The sequence below is a fragment of the Oculina patagonica genome, chromosome 10, assembly GCF_052425735.1.
Source record: "Oculina patagonica isolate OP01 chromosome 10, crgOcupat, whole genome shotgun sequence".
In the NCBI taxonomy this organism is placed as follows: domain Eukaryota; kingdom Metazoa; phylum Cnidaria; class Anthozoa; order Scleractinia; family Oculinidae; genus Oculina; species Oculina patagonica.
The window spans coordinates 22,707,987-22,734,798 of record NC_135767.1 but is presented as its reverse complement, the minus strand read 5'-3'; the positions used below and the strand labels follow the sequence as shown (position 1 = coordinate 22,734,798).

At 40.0% G+C, this 26,812-nt stretch overlaps 2 protein-coding genes across 5 annotated transcripts in view; one reads left to right on the top strand and one right to left on the bottom strand.

Moving 5' to 3' along the window:
- LOC144628163 (VWFA and cache domain-containing protein 1-like) overlaps window positions 1–23,333 on the top strand; it is a 35,304-nt gene extending 11,971 nt beyond the window's left edge. The window contains exons 2-15 of one of the 4 annotated variants that reach the window (XM_078486226.1): window positions 12,696–13,280; window positions 13,709–13,844; window positions 14,281–14,579; window positions 14,905–15,034; window positions 15,566–15,845; window positions 16,390–16,586; window positions 17,041–17,121; window positions 17,371–17,689; window positions 18,442–18,630; window positions 19,242–19,585; window positions 20,240–20,384; window positions 20,984–21,231; window positions 21,607–21,755; window positions 22,553–23,333. In XM_078486226.1, the coding sequence (XP_078342352.1) occupies window positions 12,696–13,280; window positions 13,709–13,844; window positions 14,281–14,579; window positions 14,905–15,034; window positions 15,566–15,845; window positions 16,390–16,586; window positions 17,041–17,121; window positions 17,371–17,689; window positions 18,442–18,630; window positions 19,242–19,585; window positions 20,240–20,384; window positions 20,984–21,231; window positions 21,607–21,755; window positions 22,553–23,251 (3,801 nt within the window). In that variant the 3' untranslated portion in view covers window positions 23,252–23,333. Of the gene's footprint in view, window positions 1–1,405; window positions 1,725–2,235; window positions 2,425–3,115; window positions 3,460–3,942; window positions 4,103–4,326; window positions 4,575–5,350; window positions 5,476–6,047; window positions 6,762–12,695; window positions 13,281–13,708; window positions 13,845–14,280; window positions 14,580–14,904; window positions 15,035–15,565; window positions 15,846–16,389; window positions 16,587–17,040; window positions 17,122–17,370; window positions 17,690–18,441; window positions 18,631–19,241; window positions 19,586–20,239; window positions 20,385–20,983; window positions 21,232–21,606; window positions 21,756–22,552 lie in introns of those variants that run through there. The other 3 variants (XM_078486227.1, XM_078486225.1, XM_078486228.1) reach the window with 3 other exon arrangements.
- A 1,956-nt stretch (window positions 23,334–25,289) lies between these two features.
- Window positions 25,290–26,812, bottom strand: part of LOC144667358 (VWFA and cache domain-containing protein 1-like) — a 9,805-nt gene continuing 8,282 nt past the window's right edge. The window contains exons 14-15 of the mRNA XM_078528744.1: window positions 26,226–26,410; window positions 25,290–25,700 (exon numbers count right to left, since the gene is read on the bottom strand). Of these exons, the coding sequence (XP_078384870.1) occupies window positions 25,290–25,700; window positions 26,226–26,410 (596 nt within the window). The remainder of the gene's footprint in view (window positions 25,701–26,225; window positions 26,411–26,812) is intronic.

Below are 26,812 nucleotides of genomic sequence, written 5' to 3'. Positions count from 1 at the left end.
ATTAATGTCCTTCATAGACACTTTGGCCACAATGTCACCTTTCAGGATGTTTTTGCTGTCAAACTAATCATTCGCGGTCTTCGGCGCATTTTGGGTGATGTACAAGAACAAAAATTACCCATTACTCCGGAGATACTTTTGCGCATCCGTTCCGAGCTTATGACCGACAGAGATTCAGGCTTCTGGGCGGCGATGCTCATTGGTTTTTACTCCTTTTTTCGCAAGTCTAATCTTGTTCCCAAATCTGCCAAAGATTACGACCCTTCAAAAACCCTGTCACGCGAGGATATTATCGTTCGCCCTTGGGGTTTAGTGATCTGTGTGCAGTGGTCCAAGACCATCCAGTTCAAACAGCGCAAGTTACTCATACCGGTTGTTCGCCTTCCCTCGAATCACCCCTTGTGCCCGGTGCAGGCCTACGAACGCCACTTACGTCTATTCCCCGCACCACCCTCCTCGCCTGCCTTTCTGCATTTTCGTGCGGATCACGCAACGCCCATCACGCACTCGGTGTTTACCGCCAAGTTACGCAAGTCCCTGAGCCTCGCAGGGCTCCAGGCCTCTCACTACTCTGGTCATAGCTTTAGGCGTGGGGGAGCAACGTACGCCTTCCGTTGTGGTGCGCCCATCGAACTCATCAGTCTCCAAGGAGACTGGTCTTCAGATGCTGTGCTGCTGTACATAGCTCAGCCATTAGAACGTCGTTTGTCTGTGGCACATCTTATCGCGAAGAACATTATATCATCTTCTACCTGATCCTCCCATTCAATTCACCACCCTATTTTTATTATTATTATTATTATTTTTCCTCTTCATTTTTTCTCTCTGTTTGTCTGGCGGTTTGGGCGGGCCGCATCAGGGGGGGACGTTCTTGGTCTCGGTCCCTCGGCTCCCCCTTTGATGCGGCTTTGCTTTTCCCGGCAAACAATAAAGTTTCATTGTATATGTTTTATCTGTGTGTTTCCTTCATTAACCTGCGTAGGATTATGTTAGGTATTGGATTCCATCCAATGGCATTATAATACGGAGCTCCAAATGGTTAATCATTGACTGTGCTGTGGACACGTGCGCAAGACATTTATATCCTATTAGTTTCAGTCCGCCTTCGTCTGCATTGTACACGTTTTGCTTTTACCCACCCATTCCCACCCGCGGGCCGCATCAGGGGGGGGACGGTCTTGGTCTCGGTCCCTCGGCTCCCCCTTTGATGCGGCTTTGCTTTTCCCGGCAAACAATAAAGTTTCATTGTATATGTTTTATCTGTGTGTTTCCTTCATTAACCTGCGTAGGATTATAACTCATGTTGATGTGATCCGGCCTATATTGCTCCTTCACTGCACACCAGTAGATTTTGCTTCGCTTCTTATTACTTTATTCATTTCATTCTTTTTATTCCTTCACGTAGATACCACCGTTGTGACATTTGCTCCAGACGCCTATTTGGACCCTTACGAATATTTTGGCACAGACGAAACGGAAGTAAGCGTTCGATTGCTAACTGACTACTTGATGGGCCGAACAGGAAGTGAAACATATTCCAAGCTTAGGAGAGACATTCGGGACACCGTGATCGCCACCTGGAAACTAGAAGATGTTTGGTTGCGTGAAAAAACAAAACTCACGCAATATTTGGTATGGAGATACATTGGTACGGCAAATGGAGTTTTTAGGGAGACTCCTGGTGATGTATTGGCCAAAGGCTATGACCCCAGAAAAAGACCTTGGTACGTAAACCGTCTTAGAATAATATCTATGGGATGGTCGTTCTCGGTTAATTTAATGGCAGCTGTGTTGAACTAGTCAATAATTTTCACAACTTGTGAGGTTACTGGAAGTTACTTCCAGTAATTTTACTCGATTATGAACTTTGCAAATATTTGTTATTTAGGAATGGTGAATTATTATACCTACATCGCTTAAACTGACCTATTGGGTAACCAATAGAGTTACCCTTTTCCTATGTTTCAAAACGACTCTACGCGCGAAACCATGCATATGAAAATGATGTTCACCTATAGGTCCATTTTCATGCAAACTCATTTTCATTTAAATGGTTTCGCACGTAGACTCGTTTTGAAAAAGAGGCATTAGGTAGCTCGGAAAAGGCTTACTAATTTTCTGAGTTCTGTCTGCTGATGTCAATCAATCAATCAATCAATCAAACTTTATTTACATGTCTGAGGATGAATTGGAATTATAAATATAAACCAGATTTTGATCGCATATCTATTCCAGGTATTACACTGCGTTATCTCATGCTGGTTTTCTTACACTCACAACACCATATTTGGACATTTCTGGGGCAGGAGTTGTGATAACTGCTTCCCGTGCGCTGTACAGAGGAGAATCAAGTCAAATTCATCAGACAAATGATGAAGTGCTTGGGGTCATGGGCGCCGACTTCCCTCTGAGGTATTTTTACAGGTATGTAACTTTACCTTGGAAGTTTCCTAATGAAAGTCACTACCACCTCAGCAAATACAAATGAAAAGAGGCCTCTGTTAGCAGGGGACCGCTTTCATTGATAAGCCTGGCAATGGATTAATCTGCTTTGGGCGCAACTTCGAAGAACGTTAAAAAATTTTACTTATGCATAATTTCTCACCGCGTTTGCTTACGATATCTAGCTAAGTACAACAGGGAAACATTGAAAAGTAGTATGATTCTTGAGAGAAAGGAATGATTTTGACAAGTACATTATCTGCAGTGTATAGCACTAGGCGAGACACAGACTTTTATTTCCTCAGAAAATATATACTTTGGTAAAAAGGCTGTTTCTGCGAAAGCTCAGCCCAGATAGAAATTTCTTTGCTGGTATAGCACAACTACAAAGGCATTTCATATTTCTTTTGGTGCAAAAACTAGCTATTGACAACAGAAATAAAATGTCAACTTACATTCCCTTTGTCTTACGTTACTCACAGCACTAACAAGCACAAGTCTATTGTTGTCGCTGTCTCTATCTGAATGTGGTATATGGAAAAAGACATTTTCAGACACTCTCCATATTTGTTGCCAACTTACCTCTCGAGATCAAGGGGAAAGTGCGCCGACTACTCAATGAAACGCTTTCCGCAAGACTTATGAATGTTTCATCTGTTATAATAATTCACAGGTTACTCACAGAGGTCTACCCTGAGTGCGGAGATATAGAAACCTATTCGTGCTTTGTTATGGACAGTGCTGGTTTCCTTGTGATGCACGAGGACTTCATGGATCCTTCAGCTGACAAGCACGTGGTAGAACACGTGCACATCACCGAAAAAGAGAAGCAGATTGCGCAAGACATGATCAACAAGGGATACTTGGTTAAAAAGAATTGTCGCAATCTAGAAGATATTAAAAAACAAAGCTTTTATGAAGTCCATTTACCTTCTGTTAGAGTTGATGCCCTTGGTAATGATGAGAGCTGTGCTAGATACAAACTTGGAAAAATTGAAGGAACGAACGTGTATTTAGGTCAGTAACGGTTAAAATATTTAAAGGGTCTTTACACTTTTGATTTCATTTTAGCTAGGAGTTCAATGTTGTAGAATGAATAGTCTTTTGCATCCTTATTTGAATCATATCACGGACCTTTGGAACAAGGGACCACAGCGTTCCATACAACCAGGCCTATTCCAGAGGGAACAGTTAATTTCTCTCGACAGATAAGGGGATAGCACTCTTTCCTCAAATGGTGGTTGCACACGAAGGGTCCTGATTAGTGACATGTCACAAAACAAAATTAGAACATGCACACACACAGGAAAATGTCGCAAGTACCCATATGAATGAGCCGCGTGTTACTGCAACATGTCCCTGCTATATGCTCTTGTGTGCGCATATGTTGTGATTTTGTCCCTATTACGTGTCGCTGTGACAGTGACAAAATGTCCTTTCGTGTTCAACGCGTCAATGAAGAAAGAAAATAAATTATTCAACTGTCCTTTTTTTCTGCAGGAATTTCACTCATAGAGCAATCGCAAGTCTGTCCTGAACGTCGTTGTTCATGTTCTTCAGATGAAGAGTGTAAAAATTTCCTATCTTCATGTAAAAAAAACTGTCCTTGTACCTCACCATTGGATTTTCATTTTTGCCGAGGCGAATTTTCTAATAGCAGGTTGGAATTTATTTTAAATAACTATAGTCTTTTTTTAGTTTTTAAAGGTTTAACTTGATATTTAATCTTTGTAATTCTTCTCTGAACAGCTAACTTTGTCAAAGCGCCACAGCTTTACAACTAAATAAGACAAGTCAAGAATAATGTTTTTACTCCCTTCCAAATTAGTCATTTTAAGAATCTACCCTTCTTGTGACATCAAATCGTACTTAATATTTTTTCAGCTTTCCCATTTGCCCAGCATTAGCCCCAGACCAAACACAAGATCTTCCTTCGTCTCCAAGGAAGGAATGTCCGGAGTTGGAGAAATGCTTTGATCCTCATTGTCAGAAGAAAGACAGCCGGCAGACGTGCGACGGCATTGTTAGCTGCTACTGGTGCGAGAAGGACAAGGATAATGTGATATTATCTAATCCCTACTGTGGTAGTGCTGAACAGTGCTTCAGAGGAAGAGAGACGCCGGTCACTAAAGGTACATAGAAGTTATATTTTAATCATTCTCACTGATATCAGTGTTTGTTCAAGTTGAATTGGCTCTGGAAAGCCCCCCTCGAGGAATGGTAAATTAAGTATACTATTTACTTTTTTTAGTCCAAGCTTCATTGCAACAATGAATTAAACACATTTAATCTTACTGTAGCAAAAGCGCTCTATTTGATATCCGGGCCAAGGATGCAAGTCCTCTATTCGGATCACTAGCTGTGGTGTCTCGGAAAATGCAAGTTACCTCAAGTTCAAATCAGGGCGGCATTAGGGATGTCAATCGTTTGACTGACTGACTGACTGACTGACTGACTGACTGACTGACTGACTGACTGACTGACTGACTGACTGACTGACTGACTTACTGACTTACTGACTGACTTTTTACCTGCTTGACCTACTGAATGATCGACTAAATGATTGATTGATGGACTGATTGATTGATCGATTGATTGCTTTTATCGCGGTGTGACAGTATGTTAGGTAGTTATCGGCTGGCCATTACATAGGCTACCGCAAACTAACATAAGCATTGACAATGACGGTTTATGACAGTAAACCCAAAGCAACCTTGACTGCGACATATTCTTGTCCAATAAAGATAAAACTAGCACAAAGATCAAATGATTTTTGCACCATCTTCTTGCAATGCTTCTTGCAATCTTCTTGTAGTGCCACTTGGGTGTGTTGCTCAGAGTTAAATTCTTCCCGGCTTACTTTACGCAAGATATAACCATGACTTCGGTGGACTCACTTTTTTGTTAGCAGGTGATGGACAAATCGATGAATCAAAGTGTGAGGAGAGTGGTGGCTTGTCTGCCGGTGCTGTTGCGGGCATTTCTATAGGATGTATCATTGTTGTGGTTATAATAGTGGCTGCCTTATATTGGGTAAGAAATTGGTCACTTGATTACTTTAAGATCCTTTATGGGGCAATTGGAAAAATTCTGAGGATGTGTTTATCACGACGCTATCGCAAACTAGAGTACGAAAATCCCATTGTTATACGGCTGAAATTCTTATCGAACAGCGCGCGCTCTCGTTGGCTAGTTCGAGGTCACATAATATCTGACAATAAAACTGTTTTCCGCAAAAGTCATTGAGCGGAAAACTTTACAAAATATATAAAGCCAGAGATTAATAGTACATATGACCCGTGTTCTATTAATGTCATCGTTGTGTTATATAACAAACCACTTAATGACTGGTCTCTTGGGAAACCACTAAGTTTTTTTTTTCTCTCGAATCTCAATAATTCCTTGACTCCACCTCGGAGAATGTTGCGATTATCGGGAAAAAAAAACTCACCCCTTCCCTCTAGAACCGCAGCTAAATGTTAATTATATATTTGGATCAGCACCTAGCGCGTTTTTGTGACCACCATGTTTTTGATGGGGTTGCCATACCAGTGGTAACACCAATATAACACCACTCTATACTGAACCACATTTTGTTTCCATAGGGTATAAAACGGTACCGAAGAATGGTTGTTCCACCGGTGCACCATGGCAGAACTCCTTCCACGCAACAGATGGTCGAAACCCAAGAAGCAGACCATCCCATGTCCAGCCAGAACCCATTAGGGCATCAATATGAGGATCCTGATCAGATAACACCTTGGCCAGCGCCATACAACGAAATAAGAAGTCGTCCAACCGGTCAGCGGCCCATGATACCTGAGGCAGCTCAATCTAACGAAGCGCAACCAGCGCTTCGTAAGAAAAGAACGTACAGTCGGCCTACCGACCCACCTCCACCCATTCCAACGACAAGGAGGCCTTGTGGCGCTGTAGAATCTCTAGCTCTGGGGATTTTTCAGATAGGTGATTCACAGCTTCCCATAAACGTAAAAAGAAAGCAGTCTGCTGACAGTGCAGGAGTCAACGTTTTACAACAACGGCAAGAGCATCATGAATACCCACCACCGCTTCTCCCTCGAGCCAGGAGACCCTCTGAAATGGGAGACCCATCTATGCTTCCTCCTGAGACCACATCCCCACCACCCATACCGGAAAAGGGAGAGTCACCATACAGTAATGTACCGTCATCCATTGCTAAAACACCAGTGGAGTCACGTGACGGTGAAGATGCAGAGGGCGTTGATGATATTCATACAACGGCTGCTCCCGAAGAAACTCAATAGACTTTAAACACTTAAAACTAGCACCAAGGTCTACAGAGAACCAATGAATAATTAATGTACACTATACAGATGGCTCTGCCATTAGGAGATGGCTGCTTTAAGAAGATAATTCAGTAACGAAATGTACGCCTCAGCGAGGCCTTAGACCACAATGGGAGTTTACCTTAGATAGGAGTCATCCTTCTAGAGGTAAAGGAGCTCTCTGCCCAAAGAGTGATTTCCGCCTAAGAGAGAGTTTGCCTTTCAAGGTAGCCTTAGAAAGCCGAAGCGCTGTTTGTCTTAAACAGGTTTCCGCCTTAAAATACATCTACCTTAGATAATGTCTCCGCCTTAAAGTGATTATTAATTTAAGACGTGAGAGAGTAATCTCAGCTTTCCACACTTAGAGGATGAAACTGCCAGGTCCTCCGAGAAATAGGGTTTATTTAATTACCCATGTCCAATAAACAGCTAGTTGTTCACCTTATATAAGGGGTTATATAACAGAATCCCTGTAATGAATATAGGAAAACTTTTATGTACGCTCGATGTAATTGTGTCCATATGATGTGTGCATGAAAATAGCACACAAAAGTGCTATGATTGTAATCCATGTAATCTGTTGTTGTATATATCTTTTTTTATTTTTACTATATAGCACATTCGAATAATATTCGGGTAATATTTACTCTAACTTCAATAACATATTTTCACTAATAGCAATAAGAGGTAACGGTATCAATTAAGGTTACCCAATACGGTACCTTCAGGGAGAGCTGCTTTTGTTGAAATTTTTTTTTGGGAGGAGACTAAAATAAAAGTTTACTATAAATCTAGCATTAAGCCTTCCGTCATAAAGACTTTCAATGCCTTACCACACAACCCCCCACCCCCCCCCCCCTCCTTTCCCACCCTCGTCCACGTTCTAGATATGTTCTTCACAAAACAAATATGAATAAGTGAAGGCATGCAATAATAACCAGTGTGTATTCTGGAAGTAAAACGAGTGTAATTAAGGTTATTTAACTGAAATAGAGCCTGCACTGACTGATGTTTGTCAAACTTTGCCTATTGATAGTTTATGTTATAGGAACTAAAATTTCGAAATAAAAATGGCTGGGGGGGGGGGGTGCCCATGCTCGTTTGGGAGCAACAGCACCTTATTTATACCCAATAAATCCTTATAAAACCACCACGAAAATAGTCACGATTGCTTTGCTTAATCACTTTTCCGACGATTATTTCTTATTCTACACTGAGAATTGGTCCATGTTTATTCCATTAATTCAAAACAGCAGAAAAATATGATAGGTTACCGAACTCGTTCTTGAGGTTTTTGGTTTTTATTAGAGCTTTTTGGCGTAATCTCGAAAAGAAACGCATAGAATGGTTGATTCACAGAAGTATTTGTTAAAAGAGGTTATTCTGGGAATGAAGATGTTTTTTCAAGTGAAACGATTAGTGAAGGGTACCATTTTCTATTGAAGGTATATCAAATGGTTATCTTTCCTGTCACAAAAACGTATATAAAGGGGTGACGGTTTTGGACCTGCCTCCCTTTATACAGTAGACGTAGACGACACGGCGAGTAATTCTGAGCAGGTTAAAGATAGTCCCATCGTGCCCGATCGGGTAGCCAATCACAGCGAAAGAGAAAGTATAACTGGTGTGCAGGTCGATGCACCACACCATCTACTTTAAGGGCGCAACGGGTACATATACCAAGCATGTGGGCTTCAGACTCAGGATTCTCACCATCGGCTCCACCGGTTAGCACAGCCTACCCGTCTGAAGCAATTCCAAACCCCGCATTTTCTTGGCACAATGAGCCACCTTCGCCACCGCCAATCCAAGCTTTGAAAACAGGTCTTAAACGCTTATTCGCAGTTGTTTTTTTACTGTTTCTAGTTTCGGTAAAGTGGCCATTGAGTTTAGTCAGTTAAAATTTGCTGGAAAAAAATTCTCTCAGAAAGACCGCTTCGCCAATAATTTAATTCATCTACGACACTGATATATGATTTTTTGGCCGTTTATCCATAAGATAATACCAAAGGCTCATGCCGTTTGTCTCTCACTAAGGTCTGGGGTGTACTTTTATTTTTTTTTCTCTAAGTTTCTTGCCTTATTCACGTCGTGCTACCCTGGTTCAAGAGGTTTTCTAAATTTTCTACGGCCGGCGTTTCTAATAAGATGAAAGAAGAAAACAAACCACTCGGAATGTACATTATTATTTGTAGTTTAGTTTTTTTATATATATATTTTCCTTTTTCTCTTTTTTTATATAGTACTTAAGAATGAAAGTTAAATTATTGTATTTTTTATTAGAAATGTGAAATATCTGTTTTGTGTGTAATTTTTGATTTAAATACGTCATTTTAGGGCCATGTTATATGTTTCCCATTATCTCGTTAATAAATTGAAACCAAAAGATCCAGTCGTTTTTGTTTCGCTCTAAAGACTAAATTATATTTTCCTGAGTGGTTTCGTGACCGAGAAACACGATGATTAATTTTGTGCCACTTTTGTGGTTTTAAAATTGAGATAATGGCATAATTTGCATGCCAGAGATGTGTTTACAGCTCGTTGCGTTACATTGTTCCAGTGGTTTTACTATAAGTCTGTTGACAAACACGCAGTGGATCCAGTTAAATTACGAATAAGGAAGTGAATTACAAAATGGCCTCTGTTAACCAGATAAGCGCTCCAAACTTAACCTTTTTCTTCCTTTTACTCGTGGTATGCTTCGTGTGTTTATCCAAAGTCGATGCAAATCTTTTAGTCGATCCTGCAAAGATAGGAAAAGAGTTACAGAGCTTTGCAAAGGATGCTCTTGGTGTGGACGAAATGCAGGTAACACAAACCAGTATGACTTGCTTAACTAGTAAATACAGTGATAATGACAACTATAGGGCCGTCCTGAAGGGTTCTGCGAATGTTAAAGTTTTCAAAAAGTTTCCTTTTGTCGGGTACTCAGAAATGTTAAAATATTAATATTGAAAAGTTCAAATTTACAATTCGTATCTTGCAGTGTAAGCGAGTTTTTATCGGCCCGTGCGTAATTATAAATCCAATCTTAAATTCATATAACCATGTTCAATCATGATGTTTTTAAGATGTGAATAGCCTGATGATAAAACAGAGTGGGTTGTTTGTCATTTCTCAGTCATTCGCATGGATAGAGGTTAAGACGTTTGCTCACTCTGTTTGGCAGCATTCCATGGACAAAAACGTAATCATTGCATGATATCCTAATATTGACTAACTAAGCTCTATAGCTAGTTAGCTTAGTGTTGTTTGCATTCGATACTACAGCTCTACTGAAAAAAAAAACTTGTCGAGTCTTGTTTGTTTTCGGCTATGAAATAGAACGAAGCGCTTTCATTTCCATTAAAGTAGCATCACACTGATTTGGCTCGCCTGGAAGTTTTTTTGTAAACTCTCGACAATTCGTTTAATGTAAAACTCCTTTAATGCAATCCACGCATTAAATTTGACTGTTAGTAGTTAGATTTCAAAGGCATATTGATGGACGTTTTAAGATTAGACTGAATAAATTGGGCAGCTACGAAGCTTGCAATTTATTACTCTTTCTTTAGTTTACTCAAACGCTCGTTCGACAATAGGAAATAAGGCAAAACTTGCATAAAAAGGAACAAAAAATGAGTCTATAATACCGACAGAGGAAAACTATAGTGATAGCTGCTTCAGAAACTAGCTGTGATGGTTCGATCCAAATTGTGTTTGTTTGTTATCAAGTCACTTTCGTTTTCCATTAATGTAACAGTTGACTGGTTTAATTTATGCAAGATATTTATCTAAATTATAAACACTGCTTTTAGGGCTTTTTCATTCACTTTCTTTGTGGCCTATTCCCGTTTGAAATGTATACTTGTGAAGGCTTACGTATTCGTCTACGTTTTCATAAAGAAACCAAACCGATTTGAAAAGAACAAGACCGATCTTAATTTGCCACATATTGGTATTTCACGGTGGTTGACCTAATGAAAGATTAAAATGCAACGCACGTTGATAATAGCAGAATAACAACCTACGGCGAAATTACGGAGCATCCGTAATATCTTGAATTGGGTAGGGGAAGGGTGAGGGGAAAAGAAAGCTGTTTAGGCATGATTAAATTGTTTCAGAAGGGGAGCGGGGACTAAACGAAATATTTCCGCGTATACGTGCTTCCTATGGCACCAAAACGACTACATTTCCCTCACCTGCTGCTGTGATTAAAAATAGAAAGCACAGATTTATTAAAGTATCAAACTATTTGAATAACAAAAGTTCACGGCTTGCCTTCTGGCCGTAGTTATTTAGAGGCGGTCTTGTTTTTATGTGAAAAGCTTCCCTAAATAAAATAAATTTCAGATTACTGCCCCTCACTGCCCTGAAATAAAATTCTTCGGTGTTGATACAAGCATGAAACATTTCAGAGCGCTAAAAGATGGTGAAAAAAGGCACAACTGTTCAAATGATTAAAAATATCGCTATCTTTATTACAAACGTGTTTACGTGTGCGTTCGTAGAGTGTGCGCTCGGTTTTATCGATGTAGTTTGCTAGTCAGGAGGTGCAGGTAAACATGTATACAAAGTCGGGCTTTGTCATGGATTTTAACAGATTTTTTTGCTATATCAGTGCGCTGAAACAGTCAAAAAGCATCCTTGGTTGCGGATGGCTAGGTTGGAAATAGATTGCAACTTGAAAAATGGAGGCTTAACTTTTCAAGATGTTTCTGCACGTCTTAAAAAAATAGATATTTATAGCTTCAGATTGATTTCTACCTGCAAATTAAGGTTATATCTTCTTATGGATTTTCAAAGATAATGCTTCTCATCGATTAAAATGCCTGTCACTTATTTGAAGGCGAGCCGTGAACTTTTGTTATTCAAATAGCTTGGTACTTTAACTTTATTTATTTTCAATCATTGGCCTGATGATGGTGTTAAATAAACCGAAATAATATTTCTTTGCTTAAGTTCATCTAACTTACGCTGGTGAATGTCACCATGACGATTTCATTATTCGGATTAACTTTATTATTGGAAATTGGCAGCTTAACCAGGAGTTTTGTTTTGCCTTTTGTGTGTTTCTGAGAAGTTTTTAAGGTCGCGCAGGTCCCTTGCTCATTCATAAATTCATTAGGCAAATTTCTTGACGACGTGCTATCTTGTAATGGTTTAGTTCGCTGCATTTTGAACATCGATTCCTCTAAAAATTATCAAGGATATTAGGGGATGATGGGATTACATCATGATTGTCCTTTTACTGAGAGATGACTGTTTACTGCGATGTTACAAGCTCTTAAAAGTTTAACTGCAGATGATGCGATTTTGTGTCCAAGTTTTCAGCAAGAACAGTGCACCGAATAAAATTATTTTATAACCTAGAGATAAATCATAACCTCTTTTGTGTTCTGAGAAGAACAAAATTTTCGATTTCAAAAAAATGTGAAATCTTAACTTTGAAACGTGCTGTCTTCATTTTGAGAAGGACGTTTCAAAATTCGCTCTTGTTAGAACACAAAAGAGTACACTACGTTTATGTTCCTCACGAATCAGCTCCTGGAATTCTATATCGGCGGAGAAAACTTGGATACAACCATTGCAGGTTTTTACGCTTCTGAAGACCTTCCGAGTCATTGTTTACAACAACGTGTCCTAAATTTAAAGCTGTGAATCTAATTATGATAATTCGCTTTGTTCCAGCGCACGGGGCACAAACCTGAGAACAATTACTCGTAATTACTTGTAAAAAGAACTTAAAGAAAACAATTCTCATGAATATTTCGTTTGTTGTCGGCTTCAGTCGTCGCAGTTCGTGCATACTCTTTAAATAAATACATACATAATGATTGCAAGGTTCCTGCGCAACCTTAATGCATGGGCCAGCCATAATTGTCACCTATTTAATGGAGCAGATGCTTCAAATTCTCGTTGTAACTCCTAAGAGGCTTAGCTGGTGCGTTTTGTTCATTTTATTAGAAACATTTTGACAGCCTTGAATATCGTGAGCAACCAATAAAAGGAGATAACATCGTTCCACTAGCTGCGAAGTTCCGTGAAAGATTCACGACAAGGTTTAACATCGCAGAGCGCCTCAAGAAAGCAGTAGAGGAGGCGTACTCTAGGACAGCGAACACATCGCCATGGAAAGAATGCTGCAAGATCGACAAATCAACACTGGTGTACGATGTTCGATTTCGTTCAAAAGTGGACCTTAACAGTATCTGCGTGAAGATTTCTGGTAGTGCCCCGAAAAATCCAGCTCACTTAGACAGTGGAGTTTTTAAAGAGATAAAAGCAATCTCGGACGAACATTCCTTTATCAAGTGGATCTACTTTGCATCAGAGGAAGGTGTAATGACCAACTTTCCAACATATGACGACCCTGTGAAATGTGACGGATACGATCCACGTTTTAGACCGTTTTACGTGGAAACCGCTACCCCTGAAGCTAAGGACGTAGTGCTGGTCATGGATACAAGCTCGTCAATGACTGGAGACAAGTTGGACGTCGCTAAAGAGGCAGCAAAAACAGTCTTGGATACAATGAACCCGAAAGATCATGTGCGTAATATTTGACAGTATTGATAAAATCACTCAGTGACACAGGCTATTTAAAAAAAAGAAGAAACTTTCGAATTGTCCCAGCAGGAATCAAACCTATGATTTCCAGCCCACCGGTTGGGTGCTTTGCCACTAATTATAAGCTGGGACTTGTGTGGGATAGGCCATATAACTTGGTTCAAATGTAATAAACTGTCCGCATAACTGCTATGAGTTGTTTGGAAGTCATGCAGGTGATCCTTTGGGCGCCTCTCTCCTTTACCTTGAACATGATATTTTATTATTCCATCCATCAATTGACAAATTTGGGGTGCTTTTTATTGGTTCAGAGCAAATCAAATGATTAATTGTGGGTCATCCCATAATCATGATGGCGTGATAAGAGGTGTGACTGGTTTGGACCAAAATGATCTCCTTTTTTGTTTTAGGTTGGCATCGTATCATTTGTTGGTGATGCCAAAACTCCAACAAGTGAGACGTGCTACAGTGAAAAATTAGCTCTCGCCATCCCGACAAATATAAGAAACTTAAAGGACTTCGTTGATAATCGACACACTTTCCAAGGTAAGATTACGACCACATGTTCTATTAAACAAAGAGATAGAGTTTCCTATGAATACATAATTTTAGAAGAAATAAGACAGCAAGGTACCTTCCAAGTATGATGGTAAGTAACTGAATTCAGTTTGTCACTAGAATGGGACAAAGTAACAATTCTGAGTGTTGACAAAAAGATTCGAACCCATGACCCTTCCGGTCGGTCGTACACCGGTCGGACCCTCTAACCAGTGAGCTACCAGAGAAGCAAGGCGAGCTATGTAGGTCATTGACTAGGATTCTATGTGACAAAAAATGATATTAAAAAGGCCCGTATATACACCAGCTCTACATAAGAAATAACTGAGAGACTATTTTTAACCTCCGTTTAGCCATAAACTACGTCGTTAAAATGATCTATCTTCAGTGTTTTATCTGTAATTACTCTTATTTGCTTTTACAGGTCGAACCAAATTCATACCCGCTTTCGAGAAAGCGTTCGAGTTACTGAAAGGCTCCGCCTCTGAAGACTCGGGGAAAAACAAGAAAAGAGTCATTTTATTTCTGACGGATGGGGATCCAACTGATTCCAAGAAGACCTTGTTCGAGACGATACGAAACCGGAACTTGGAGCTTAACAACTCAGTCATCATTCTAACATATGGATTCGACCTAGGATACCAGGAAATTCTGATAGATATTGCCCGCCAAAACACTTCAAAATATGGTGTACCAGCAAATTATTCCGTTGGAGACATAGCGGTAATACAATCAAAGAATTACATGCTAACAGTAACTCGCCCTTTCTCCCACATTAGAATACTCGAACGTAAATCACTGTATAATTTTTTTTTTTAAAACTAAAATAAAAAAAAAAAAAAAAACAAAAATATTCAATTTTTCCCGCTAAAAAAAACAAAAAATAACAAACAAGCGCCAAAAAACCACACACAAAAATTACTGCTTTTGATACACTCAACTACCTCCGAAGCGAATTTTGAAAGCTGACGTTGCATAGAAGCAAGTTTTCATTATTGAACGAACTACATTTTTCCTCTCATATTTCTCACTCTGTCTTTCTCTTTAGCTTGGAAGCTACACCTTTGTTGAAGATATGCGAACGCTGAGAAGTAAAATGGCGACGTATTATGACCTGTTTGCAGAGCAACTTAGTCGTCCTGTTGTGTCTGTCCCGTATGTTGACGCTTTTGGAACAGGTACAATAAATATGTTGTAGGATTGGGAAGATTATCAGGGACAACGTCAAGTCTGCAGAGGCTGAAGTTTCTAATACTTACAAGAGACTTTCGTAGTAGGCTTCAGTTATCCTTAAATACATCCCGTTTACCAAGGTTAACTTCTAAGAAGATACGTCGGTCTGTACTTGTAGCTTAAACCTCCTGGGCCTTTTACAATTCCGAAGCATAAACCGCCCAGGGGTATTCCTACCCTCTGGATGGGATGCCAGTCCTTAAAACCACAACCCCAAAAAAAAACAATGCAGCCAACCATACCCCTTCAAACCCTATCTTCAGACCGGTTTTTAAAAAAAACCCACCTCCCTCCGTTCAGTTCGTTAAAAAATGTTTAAGACAATCGGGGTGATAGGGGAGACCTGCATAATTCTATAAAAACAGACCTAAAAGTTCATTGCATTATTTTTTTTACTCCTATAAAGCAAAAAAAGAGTATTTGAAAGCGAACATGCCAGTGCAAGTTTTTTTTTATTTCTGTTACTCCATTTTTAGGGCTTTTGGTATCCGTCACCGTGGCATGTTATCACCAAGGAAAGTTCATTGGTGTGGCCGGAACTGATATCAATATGGAGGACCTTATGCCAGACATAACTGAATACTACAAACAAGGTCGGACGACATACGCTTTTATGACCACTAAATCCGGAAGGACGTTAATTCACCCACTCCTACCAGCACCAGCTGACGCCTACGGGGACCCTATTTATATGGACATCAGGAACCTGGAACGGCCAGAGTCAGAGTTTAAGTCGATTTTTGACTCGATGTCAAAGTATGTATGTCAACGTTAATCCTTAACATGAGCTCCCTCGGCTACGAATAAACTCCGGTGTCTCGACAAAAGACAAGAGCACTAGCGTTTACTTAAAACTCAGTTCAATGGATAACGATAACGAGCAATAGTCGTACCAGATTAAGTAGGTCACTTTAAAATAAACTTTCGTTTTTGCCTTTTTTGAAAATGCGGTCTGATACAAGGCATTTGCAAGAGTTGGTTTGCAAATGGCTGTTTGTAAATTTAAAGTTTTTGTACTCAGCCTCAATAGGCTGCCGCTTCCTCAAGTATGCTCAATTCTTCTTCCCGCTCAATAAGACGACTCAGATTCGATCTGAAATTGAATTACCTGATGACTAGGAATAAGCTCTTGGATTGCGTGTTACGTCTACGCAAAAGTTTAAAACAGAACAACAAATCAGAGAGAGAAAGACAGGGAAAACAGAGCGAGCGAGGAAACACGTTTGTCTACCTAAGATTTTATGCATCTGGAGTCGTAAAAATCTCGGGAATGATCAAGTCGTGTGATTGTTTTGAATAGAGGTATGAGTGGAAACAAATCACTAAGTGCTACTCGCTATCTACCAAGAGGAGGAAGCATCAAGGAAGGAGTCACAGAGACGCATATTACCTCCACATATTACTGGCGTCCTGTACAAGGCACAGAATTTTCTCTTGGTGTGGTCATACCAGTCTCTCTGGAAAACGATGTTTTAGACACTTTACAAATCCCTGATGGTATGTAAAATAGATTAGAGTTTCCAAGTATGTCATTTGCCTATAGAACTAAAATTGATAATGCTTGAGATAACATTAATATATGATTTTTTTATTTTCTATAGTCTCTTTTCTTCACTATTTTTCATTGGTTGACTGAGTTGACTATCTGGGTAGCTGACTGGCTTTTTGGCTGGATAGCTGACTGGCTGACTGGCTGACGAAAGAATAACGTACGGACAGATCGATCGATTGATTGATAAATTGATTGATCGATTTGTTGACCGACTGAATGATTGACACATTGAGCAAAAAACCGTAGTATCTCAGTAAAGTGATGAATTGTTTGTTTGTTGTTTTATTTGTATTTGTATTTGTATTTGCAGTTTTTGTCTTTTTTTGTTTTAGGAGGGGGGGGGGGGGGGGGTGTTGAATTATTTGTCCTAAACCTGCTAACGATGACCTATTGTATTAGATTACACGTTTAACTATCACCGAATAGACCTGGCGCCATCTGAGAGGACTTGTTTATATTTTGGAAAACTAGCAACAAAAGGTAAAATTAAAATTAAGACACATAAATATCAATCTACTGTTGTCATGTTCTCAACTGCCATGTTATATCGGATTAACGAATTTCATTTAGCACCGAAGGTATACAAACCTAATACAACACTGACACGATTTCTTTTTGACTCATTTCGATGTGATCCGGCTTATAACATTCTCTTTCACTTCACACCAGTAGATTTTGTTTCGTTTGTTATTGCTTTATTCATTCCATTGTTTTCATTCCTTTACGTAGATACCACCGTTGTGACATTTGCTCCAGATGCCTACTTGGACCCTTACGAATATTTTGGCACAGACGAAACGGAAGTGAGCGTGCGATTACTAACTGACTACATGATGGGCCGAAAAGGAAGTGAAGCATATTCCAAGCTTAGGAGAGACATTCGGGACACCGTGATCGCCACCTGGAAACTAGAAGATGTGTGGTTGCGTGACAAAACGAAGCACACTCAATATTTGATCTGGAGATACATTGGAACGGCAAATGGAGTTTTTAGGGAGACTCCTGGTGACGTCTTGGCCAAAGGCTTTGATCCCAGAAAAAGACCTTGGTACGTTATACTACCTAGAAGATGATGATGATGATGATGATGATGATGATGATGATGATGATGATGATGATGATGATGATGATGATACTTCTATAGCGCATTTCCTTTGCTCAATGCCCTTCACAATTACAGCACGGGACGAGATCGGACTTAAGCATATCACAGGCGCCTTTGGCAGCCGCTATCCGTCCATGTATGTGATCTCGTCCCACCACCCAACCCATGAATACATGTGAAAAGGCCAGACCACAACACCGGGAACTCCGTGCCCTACTCTTTGCGATAAGTGTGTGGGTTCTTTAACGTCCCCTGCTGACCATATACACTGAAGATGCAGGAGACGGGGCCTACGATTTATTGTCCTTATCCGAGAAGACTAGAATATCTAACCATTTGCAGATGTCAATACAAAGGCAACACGTTTTCCTCAATTATTTTTAGACCCTGAGTTTTGGTCCGGTCTGCGTCCAATATGAATATGAATGAAATGGTCGCTCTCGATACATTTTATTCAATTATGTACACAGCTTGTGGGAATGTATGCACGCAAGGGTGCTACGTTCTCCTTCCAGTATACTTTACCTCATTATCAACTTTTGAGAATGATTAATTATTATAATTATCCTATGCCCCTAACAAAATCAAACTGGCATATCGGGTAACCAATTTAATCCTGACATCTGTCTGCCAATGTTTGAGGATGAGTTGTTATTGTTAATATAAACCAGATTTCGATTGCATATCTATTCCAGGTATTACACTGCGTTAAGTCATTCAGGATTTCTTACACTTACAACACCATATTTGGACATTTCTGGAGCTGGAGTGGTGATAACTGCTGCGCGTGCGCTGCACCGGGGAGAATCAAGTCAAATTCATCAGACAAATGATGAAGTGCTTGGAGTCATGGGCGCCGACTTTCCTCTGAGGTATTTTTACAGGTATGCGACTTTACCTTGGAAGTTTATAACCAGACTCGCCGGTTGTAATACTGGAACACGCAATGAACTGATTTACCTTGGACGCAACTTTGAAGATAGTGGACCCTCAATTTTACTTTTTGCATAATGTCGCACCGCGTTTGCTTGCACTCACGACGCCAGTAACTAGCTGTATGTGTAAAAGTAAAACAGTTGAGTTTGGGTTAAAAAAATATAATATTGAAAAGAAAAAATTGTATTAGAAAAGCACCAATAAGTGTTTGGATAGGAAAAAAAATTAAGTTGATTAAAAAAGAACGGAAAAAAAAGATGTTTATATGATAAAACAGCGCAGCCCAGATATGTTATATAACTATACAATAACCAGCTGTTAAAAAGAAAAAAAATTATCAGCTTACAAGAGTTATGACTGTGTCTTGTGCCTTGCGTTACTCGTAGCACTAACAAGCAGAATTCTGTTGTTTTTGTTTTCTATCTCAATGTTTTTCGAAAAAGACTCTCATATTTGTAGCCAACTCAGTTGTCAAAATTGAAGGTAATCTGCGCCTTCTACACACTAACATGCTTTCTAAAAGGCTTATGACAACTTTAACTCTGATAAAAATTCACAGGTTACTCACGGAGGTCTATCCTAGGTGCGGAGAAATACAAACCTATTCGTGCTTTGTTATGGACAGTGCTGGCTTCCTTGTCATGCACGAGGACTTCATGGATCCTTCGGCTGACAAGCACGTGGTAGAACACGTGCACATCACCGAAAAAGAGAAGCAAATTGCGCAAGACATGATTAGCAATGGGTACTTGGTTAAAAAGGATTGTCGCAATCTAGACGATATTGAAAAGCAAACCTTTTATGAAGTCCATTTACCTTCTGGTAGAGTTGATGCCCTTGGTAATGTTGGAAGCTGTACTAAATATCAACTTGGAAAAATTGAAGGAACAAACGTATATTTAGGTTAGTAAATGAGTTAATTATAACGCTACATTAAAATATTTTGTTTAATAATTTTTTGCACTTCGGATTCAATTTTAGCAAGGAGATGTTGTAGAATAAATAGTCTTAATTTTGCATCCTTATTTAAATAATATCTTGGGACTTTGAGAACTACAGTTTTCCTTCAACCAGGCCTATTTCGGAGGGAACAGTTACAAAAGTTCTCTCGACAGATTTCTCTGAATGCCGTTAAGTTTAAGATCCACAACAACATAATGAGCAAATATTTTTGCTTGTTGAAGTGGTTCGGGGTAATTGTTTTGACAGTGGGGCACAGAGAAGGATGAGGGGATAGTACTCTTGCCTTGAGGTGGTTGCACACGAAGAGTCATGATAAGTGACATGTCGCAAGGACAAAATCAGAACATGCACACACACACAGGAAAATGTGGCAAGTTCATCTGCAGCGACACGTCCCATATGGCGCAATGAGCTGTGTCACTGCAAAACGTCCCTGATATATTTTCTTGTATGTGCGTATGTTCAGTATGTTGTGATTTTGTCCCCACAACATGTCGCTGTGACAGTGACAGTAGCAGTGACAAAGTGTCCTTTCGTGTGGCAACGCCTCAATAAAGAAAGAAAATAAATTATTATGTCTTTTCTTTTCTGCAGGAATCTCTGTCAGAGATCAAGTCTGTCCTGCAGGTGGTTGTACATGTTCTTCAGATAAACAGTGCAATCAGTTCCTATCTTGTGAATGTCCTTGTACCTCTCCATTGGAATTTCATTATTGTCGAGGCGAATTTCCCAATAGCAGGTTTGATATTCTTTTTTTAAAAATAACTTTTGCTTGTCCTAGTTTGCAATGGTTTAGCTTAAGAGTTAAGCATTGCGATGCCTCTTTGAATTAGTCAAAGCGTTAAGGTGATACAACTAGAGTCGCACATGTATTTTACTTTTGAAAACATCTACACCTAAAGCCAGGCACTCCTGAATCAGTAAAGGTTATAATGATAAGTATGATAATGCATTTATTGCGCATTTTCCATATGTGTATGTTCATGCGCTTCACTCTGTATGATCAATTGTGGCCGCCACACACCGGGCTTCGTCCCTGCTCTTCGTAGTGTGTGGCCTTTGGTCCCCTGTTAGGATGGAACGGAGACGGGACCTCGGTTAGTCCTCCGGACTAGATGTCTCCTTGAGACAGGCAGCACCTCCTTAGTATTGACCCTGTGTTGGTCCGGTCTGGGGTTCGCCCCGACCTCCCCACGCGTCCGGCGCTCTACCAACTGAGCCCGGCGGCGGTTGGAATATAGAATGCGCTGCATTGACGTTACAAATTAAGGCAATTCGCGAATACTCCCTTTCTATTCTAACCTCCTTGTGATATTAAATCGTACTTTATGTTTTCAGCCTTCCAATTTGCCCAGCATTAGCCCCAGACCAATCACAAGATCTTCCTTCGTCTCCAAGGAAGGGATGTCCCGAGATAGAAAAGTGCTTTGATCCTCACTGTCAGGAAAAAGACAGCCGGCAGACGTGCGACGGCATTGTTAGCTGCTACTGGTGCGAGAAGGACAAGGACAATGTTATCTTGTCAAATCCTTACTGTGGTAGTGCTGAACAGTGCTTTAGAGGAAGAGAGACGCCTGTCACTGAAGGTACATGAAGAGTATCTTTTCTTCGCTTTCAGTTTCACTTAAAAAAATGTTTCAGAGATTTTTTACATTGGCCCCGAAAAGCTCCACTCGTGGAGTGGTCAATTAGGTACATTGTTATTTTTTTTGTCAAATTATTACTATTCTAAGCTTTTTGCAACAATGAATCAAATGCACTTGATATTGCATATGTTTAACACAATGTAGCGAGTGGTGAGCGATCGACTTGATATTGAGGAGTGATTGGGGCAACATATTATACTGCCTCTCGTGTTTCAAGTGGTCGTTGTATTGTGTGACACAAAGTTAAAGTCTTGCATTTCTACTCCACCCAAGATATTTTCATGACTTTGGTTGACTCTACTTTTTTGCTGGCAGCTGATGGGCAGGTCGATGAACCAAAATGTGGTCCTACCGGTACCGAAGCATCAAGTCCAGAGAGCGGTGGCTTGTCGACCGGTGCTGTTGTAGGCATTTCTATAGGAAGTATTATTCTTGTGGTTATAATAGTGGCTGCCCTTTATTGGGTAAGAAATTGTTTTTTTTACTATTTTTTGATCGTTTATGGACAAAAGGGGCAATGGGAAAAAATACCGAACACGTGTTTATCATGACTCTATTTCAAACGACAGACTTAAAGTGCCATTGTTATACGGCTGAAATTCTTATCGAACCGCGCGCTTTCTCATTGGCTACTTCGAGGTCACAAGTCATTTGACAATAAATCTGTTTTCCGCCAAAAGTCTTTGAGCGGGCAACTTCGCAAAAAATATGAAGCCAGAGAGTACTAGTACACCGTTACCCGTATTCTATTAATGTCTTCGTTGTGTCATATAACAAATCACTTTATGACTGGTCTCTTGGAAAACCACTAAATTTTGTTTCTCTCGAATCTCAATAATTCCTTGGCTCCACCAAGAAGCATAATTAAATGTTAAGTTTAACTCGTTTTTGTTGTTTAGAACAAATTACGACTGTCTTAGGGTTGGCATACCAGAGGGAACATCACGATACCACCACTGTCTTCGGAATATTCGTTTTTGAGAATGGTTTACAGCTGATTTATCGCTATTATGAAGCAACGTTTCTGTTTGTTTCTGTTATATGCAGAAAAATGCGCCGAAGATGCGTACGTTAGCAAACTATGCGGATCTGACCCACCGCATCCTGTCAGACGGATGCCCTGGTTTTATTCTGGCTCATTAATATTCATACTTTCTATTATCCGGATCCTCGATTATCCGGATTATAAACCTAGTTCCAACAAGTCTGGATAATCGAAGTTCGACTGTACTCTATATTGAACCATATTTTGTTTCAATAGGGTATACAACGTTACCGAAGAATGATTGGTCCACCAGTGCGCCAAGGGAGAACTCCTTCCACGCAAAGGATGGTCGAAAACCAACAAGGAGACCATCCCATGTCCAGCCAGAATCCATTAGGTCATCAATATGAGGATCCTGATCAGATAACACCATGGCCAGCGCCATACAACGAAATAAGAAGTCGCCCAACCGGTAAGCCGCCCATGGTACCGGAGGCAGCTCAAGCTAACGACGCACAACCAGAGATTCGGAAGAAGAGAACGTACAGTCGGCCTACCAACCCGCCTCCACCCATTCCAACGACAACGAGGCCTTCTGGCGCTGTAGCATCTCTAGCTCTGGGAATTTTTCAGATAGGTGATTCACAGCTTCCCATAACCGTCAAAAGGAAGCCGTCTGCGGACAGTGATGGAGTCATCGCTACTCAGCAACTGCAAGAACATCATGGAAATCCACCACCGCTCGTTCCTCGAGCTAGGAGACCCTCTGAAATGGGAGACCCATCTGTACCCCTTCCTGATACCACATCCCAACCGCCCATATCGAAAAAAAGAGAGTCACCATACGGTAATGTACAGTCATCCATTGCTAAAACATCAGTGGAGACACGTAATGGTGAAGATGCAGAAGGCGTTGATGATCATGGGTACTTGAAATGTATTCATACAACGGTTGTTCCCGAAGAAACTCAATAGACTTTAAACAACTTAAAACTATCACTAAGGTCTACCGAGATCCCAGGTTCCACAAATATGCTGCATTTGTGCACTTATTTTAGGCTAATAGGTATGAGCTTTACTCAGTCTCATTTCGAGAATAATGTCCCCCTTAGAGGTCTCTGCCATTAAAAGAGGACTACTTAAAGAAGGGATAATTGCGTAACGAAATTTCCGCATCAGTGAGGCCCTAGACCGCGAAGGGAGTAAATTTAACCTTAGATAGTAGTCTCCCTTCCAGATGTAAAGGAGCTCTCTGCCCAGATTGATTTCTGCCTCTGAGAGAGTTTTGCCTTTCAAAAAGGTAGCCTTGGAGAGCCTTAGAGTTGTTTGCATTTAACAGGTTCCCGCCTTAAAACGTATCTACCTTAGATAGTGTCACAGTCTTTAAGTTATTATTAACTTCGGAAGTGAGTGTTATTATTAAGGGTCTCACAAGAGCCTTAAAAGGCTTTTCAGACTTGTGGAAAAGAAACTGCCAGGTTCTCCTAAAAATAGGTTTTATTTAATTACCAGTGTCCCATAATAAACAGCTAGTTGGTTCACCTTCTATGCAGGGATATATAAGAGAACCCCTGCAATGAATATAGGAAAAACGTTTATGTACGCTCGATGTAATTGTATGCATATGATATGTGCGTGAAAATAGCACGCAACGGTGCTATTATTGTAATCACTGTAATCTGTTGTTTTATACATCTTTTTATCAATTTTTAACTATATAACATATTCGGGTACTCGGGAAGATTTACTGTAACTTCAATAACTCATTTTTACTATAATAAATGGATTGAAATCAGTTGACTTTATAAATTAGTTCACCGCCTTTCGAAAAGGCGAGAGGGATCGGAGAGACTTAATTGTGATAAGGAGTTTTTACAAAATGAAAAGCCTGGATTTCTTCGAAAATATAAATGCAAAATCTCAATACAAAAATGACAGAAATGCGGTAAACTTGTTGAAAGTTGCTATTTACCCTCGGACGTACAAGAAAACTCAAACCCCCACCGTTGTTTTTACTTTATTTTAAAATACTTAAAATCAAAAGATGCAGTAACAGCAAAAATTGAAGGATTAAGTAACGGTTTGACAGCCACCAGTAGTGTCCTCTTTAGAAAAGCTTTTTAAGTTCTAAGGGAGAATGTTTCATTGTAAAAAAAATCGCTTTCACCCTTATGCAATATTTCGTCGTTGTTGGCCTAGTTTTTCTAGTTTCATGCGGTATTTAGAGCCAAAGGTGCATGCGTCATCTAATTTCTTTTATATCACATTTGGAGCTAGGTTACCAATCGTGCTTTTCTTCTACTGCATGCCCGATGCAATTGTGCAACATCGTTCCCAGGTCTCTCTCTCCCTGGGCGGGGAGAGTAAGACCCTGGTGACGAGGTTGGCATGTGTAATTTCAAATCTTTGAATTTTTGATATTAGGCCTTTAGCAAAGTTGAGTCTGCGTACTTGATGCGTTCAGTTTCGCTTTCGCATCAACCTTAACCGGTCATTTAGACTTGCGTAATATAAGGCTCTTAACTCCGCTACATGCAGGTAAATAGTGGAGGTTCCGTACAGTTGACTAGGTCAAAGTCTCCACTCGACTGTATTCATTAAAGTATTAACTCGTGGAACTAAACCAGTTCACATAAAGTAATATGCAATCACACTAGTGCCAAAAAAGTTTACTCCGAACTGCTTACGCAACAGTTTTCTAGCCTACCCCCTCACCCTCTTTATTTAGCATTTTTCCCAGGCATGCCAGTGAAAATTGCAAAAAAAAGGTCTAAGAAATTTTCATTCCATACAACACCAAAGGACGTTAACTACTTTGTCCACTTTCAGCTAATACCCAGAAATAGGCTAACAGCAATTTAGTCGTTCTTGAAGCGTCCTTAGAATGAAGCGTTCTAAGGGATGCATTTTATGTAACCATCAGGATCAAGGGTGACAGAATCACCACTCTCGTGATGGTGTAAAGCTGGCCTGTTGGAGTCGCATAGCTCTCTTGCTTCGCCAGTGGGTGGCATCAGACTGGTATCTGACAGGTTCCTTTGTAAAGGTATGTTTCCATACTGTTGCTCTCCTTGTTCGGCAGCAGCTGAGGATGGCGCCTCAGACCCCACCAAAAACACCAAATCAACCTGTCCCTAGTTTGTTTGTTAGTGTTAGGTATATCGCTATGCCGGACTTGGATTTCATCATAAGGTGGTGGCCACTGAGTTGATGTTATAGACGTTACCGTGGCTAAAGCTTGACGAAAACGTAACGAATTGGGATCTTCGTAATCCTCATCAGATGCGACATTTACTGCTTCAGGAAGAGGAGCTGGAGGACGATTATTGGGATCCGGTCTTGTAGGATTGATGATCTCTTCAGTGGAGGGACTTGTGTTTTTGTTAATGGGAGGTCCGCTCAAGTTACGGCGATGTCTAGCTATCTAAAGAAAAAAATTGAATAGAGTTTGTGAACTGTTAAAAAGCGCAAATTCGAAGCTGTTAAATTTCAGCTGCAAAAAAAACACCTAGTTCGATGTTAACCAGTAAAGTTGCTCATGCTTCGCGTCTTATCTTAACACCACAAAAAAAAAAAAAAAAAAAAAAAAAAAAAAAACAGAAACAATGCAAACAAGCTCGACCCAAAAGCCACTTCCCTCCAAAATATAATTCACTAGGAACAATCGTCATTTCCCGCAGATAATTTCGGTAAATAAAGAAAAAAAAATCAAACCGATTAAGTACATTGTGATTGCCCCTTCTGGTGGTTATTAATAAGTTCCTTTTGTTTTGTATTTTTGTCTATATACCTTGGCACAATAACAATGCACTTACTCGGATTGACCTTTATCCTTTAGAACAAAAGGCGATAAGCAATATTTTAAGCATGTGAATCATATTCTCATTTTTTTTTTCGTGAGTGTTAGAGCTCAGCATGGCAAGTTCAATAGAATTTTAACTGAGCTTACCAAGAACGTGGTTAATATTATGAAAGCCACAAAAGCAGTACATCCAAAAGCAATTCCTACGATAGCTCCAGTCGATGAACTATTTCTGTCCATTACATCTTTGGTAACTCTATCACTGGTTCTGTTAACTTCAAATGGACGTAAAATTGTGTTTGGAGCCTTCGTTGGACATTTTTCAAGTTGAGCTGTAGATAATGAAAACAATACGAATATTAGACCGTCAGTATTTCAAGGGGAGTAATCGATTTGGTGATCTATTTTAATAATGTTCAACATAATATTCGCTAAGATGATAATATGTTTAAGAAGGTGAACTATTATAAAAGTGATCTTTAATTTCATACTTCTGTTGACTTCTGCTTGACCTAAGTAGCCAGCAATTTTAAAGGAAATTTTTGAAATTAATTTCAAACAAAAAGATTAGAATTCCTGTCCAATTCAAGGTATTGGGCAAAGATTAGACCAAACTTCCCAAAAGTGCAAGGCATAACTGTCGAGGGGGCGAAAAATAAGGAAAATGGACGCTTGAAGGGGCACTGTCACGGGGGTTTAATTCTTTTCGGTAGAAAGTACTAAAACTGGCGAAT